Source organism: Eucalyptus grandis, chromosome 2, assembly GCF_016545825.1.
Source record: "Eucalyptus grandis isolate ANBG69807.140 chromosome 2, ASM1654582v1, whole genome shotgun sequence".
In the NCBI taxonomy this organism is placed as follows: Eukaryota; Viridiplantae; Streptophyta; class Magnoliopsida; order Myrtales; family Myrtaceae; genus Eucalyptus; species Eucalyptus grandis.
This window is the reverse complement of record NC_052613.1, coordinates 48615575-48618547: the sequence shown is the minus strand read 5'-3', so window position 1 is coordinate 48618547 and position 2973 is coordinate 48615575. Positions and strand designations below refer to the sequence as shown.

Genomic DNA, 2973 nt, shown 5'->3' with positions numbered 1-2973 from the left:
TTTGGTGGGCTAAGGTATTGTCGACTTCGTATTACTTGACAACCACCGAATATGCATGCGATTACCCGATACGATTAGAAAATTTTCAAAGCGAATCGTGTAGAAAAGATTTGAGTTCTATGTAACGGGATAAAGTAACATGTATCGTGCCATATCCTAGCTGTACTCTCCCACCCTCCTTTCTCCTCTTCCTCTCTACTTCTGCATCGCCGCACATCTTGCTTGTCTTCGCTCACTACTCCTTGCCAAGCGACCTTGATCGGGCTCTCTCTAGGTGAGGGGTCTAGGGCTTTAGCGACCTCCATGCATGCAGCCTCAAAGCCTAATGACGACCCAGAGCGGTTTGCGGCACACAGAGGATGGAGAAGAGGGGAGAGAAAGAGAGGCAGAAAAAGGAATAGAGAAAATAAAATGAGATCAATATGAAAGGAGAGTAGAACGCATTTCAGTTGTTGATATTCAATATGTCGATGTTTGTTTCTTCTACTGAGATCAACTCGCTATGCAAATTCGTTTGTTAAATTGGGAGGATAATGCATATAGATACCTTAAATGCGTGATGTGATGTATATCTATCTAGAAGTGGATCGCATACAAGAGCATCATATAAATCTTGGCAGCCACTCAAGGAAGAACTAATAAATGAATAGATTCTCAAGATACTTTAGAATAATGTTAATAATACTAATAAATTTTATCACATCTCGTCTGTACATGGAACTTTCCTACTTCCTTACACAACCCTTCTCGTAGAATTGACCCACGAGTCAATGCCCACGACTTCATATTCGCCATATACACTGTACACACACATATTCTATACTCACTCCTCTTACCATAACAATGAATAAAACCAAGATATATATATGTATATGTATATATATATACACACGAAACTATCGTATACACTTGCGAAAAGTCCCTCTATTTATGTTCCCATTATCGCAGTCCCTCCAATCTTTCATAGCCACCATCTTATACTTTTCTTTCTCTCTCTCTCTCTCTCTCTCTCTCCCTCCCTCCCTCCTCAAGTAGCCCAACAATCTCTCTCTCTCACACAACAGGAGAAGAAACAATGGATGGTAACAGCAGCTGCATAGACGAGCTCAGCTCAACAAGCGACTCTGTTTGTGTCCCACCACCGTCGAAATCCTCGCCGCCGCCGCTGCCACCGCCACCGCAGAGCCTCTGCCGCCACGGCAGTGGCACGAGCGTAATAGTGGACTCCGAGGGCTGCGTCGAAGCCGAGTCAAGGAAGCTGCCCTCATCCAAGTACAAGGGCGTCGTCCCTCAGCCGAACGGCCGCTGGGGCGCGCAAATCTATGAGAAGCATCAGAGGGTGTGGCTCGGCACCTTCAACGAGGAGGATGAGGCCGCGATGGCCTACGACGTCGCCGCTCAGCGCTTCCGCGGCGGAGATGCCGTCACCAACTTCAAGCGGAAGTCTGAGGCTGAAGACTACGATCTCGAAGCCGCTTTCCTGAGCGCCCATTCCAAGCCGGAGATCGTGGACATGCTGCGGAAGCACACATACCGTGACGAACTCGAGCAGAGCAAGAGGAAGTGTTTGAACTCAAACGGCGGTGGCAAAAGGGCAAGTATGACGGAAGTCCTCGGAGATCTGTCCTCACCAGGAGGGATTGCGATGGTCCGTCAGCTCCTTTTTGAGAAGGCGGTCACGCCGAGTGATGTAGGGAAGCTGAATCGGCTCGTGATACCAAAGCAACATGCAGAGAAGCATTTCCCCCTGCGCAACGGCACGAGCTCTGCAACGTCGAAGGGCGTTTTGCTGAATTTCGAAGACAGTGGAGGCAAAGTGTGGAGATTCAGGTACTCGTACTGGAACAGCAGCCAGAGCTACGTGCTGACACGGGGTTGGAGCCGGTTCGTGAAGGAGAAGGGCTTGACGGCTGGAGATATCGTGAGCTTCCACCAGTCGGCCGGGCCAGAAAAGCAGCTTCATATCGGGTACAGGAGGAGGAGCAGCCTGGGCGGGTCCGGGCCTGTCCTCCCGGTCCAGATGGTGAGGTTATTCGGGGTAAACATCTTCAAAGTATCGGCGGCCGGTGGTGGCGACGACACTGGCGATTGGAGTGGGAAGAGAATGAGGGAGGTGGAGTTGTTGTCATTGGGGTGCAACAAGAAGCAGATGGTGATTGGAGCCTTGTGACAGCTTGGGTCTGTTTATTTTTATTTATTTTTTAATTATTATTTTGGGTTCATTTTGTAATTTTGCAGTCTCATGGGTTCGATTTGGAAGAAGGACGAGGGGGGAGATGGGACTTGGGAGGTAGGTGAACAGAGAAAGTGGTGGTGGTGCAATTGCAAGTTGCAAAGGATGGAATTTGTAGAGACTTACAAAGACAGATGCTGACCTGAGGAAAGCTGAAATTAGGTGCAGGAAAGGGAAAAAGAAGAGGTTGATAGAATAATTGTAATAATGAGAAAGGAATAGATAATGAATAGATAACTGTCAATTTGCTTCTGGGCAACATGAGCTCTTTTGAACTGTTTCTTTATCTCGTGTTTTGCCCTCTAGCACAAGAACCCTAGCTTTTGTTGTTTTCGCGCTGTGGGGTCGCGTTGCTTCTTAGAAATATCCATGTTTTCTTCGTTTAACATGCCCTACATGCTTCTGCTTCCTCATCATCTTCATCACACAGAGAGAGAGAGAGTGTACAGAAAAAGCTTCTACTTGAGATTTTATCTTTTGAAAAAAGTGAAATTTGATATATCCCAGAATATCAATTGCTACCCTCGCTAATTCACTTGGCGTAGCAGTTTTATATGGACGGTGGAAGCTGTTAATCTTGAGCTCCATAATTACATATTGATTTACATATTTTTCCGATCTCAACTTCAGTATGTGATTCAAGAGTAAGAGGGGAGGACTTTATTTACATACCTCAAAGTGTTGCTCAATGAACTGTAAACAAATTTTGAGAGCCGACTTTATTTGCTTACAGTATTTAT

At 46.4% G+C, this 2973-nt stretch overlaps 1 protein-coding gene across 1 annotated transcript; it reads left to right on the top strand.

Annotated features, from left to right (window-relative positions):
- Positions 1-951: 951 nt before the first annotated feature.
- On the top strand, positions 952-2621 carry LOC104433302 (AP2/ERF and B3 domain-containing transcription repressor TEM1). Its single transcript, XM_010045991.3, has one exon. The coding sequence runs from the start codon at positions 1076-1078 to the stop codon at positions 2168-2170; it is 1095 nt and encodes a 364-aa protein (XP_010044293.1). The 5' UTR covers positions 952-1075; the 3' UTR covers positions 2171-2621.
- The last annotated feature ends 352 nt before the right edge of the window (positions 2622-2973 follow it).

Coding starts and splice junctions, on each gene's coding strand:
- LOC104433302 (XM_010045991.3), top strand. CDS start 1,076: ATGGATGGTAACAGCAGCTGCATAGACGAGCTCAGCTCAACAAGCGAC.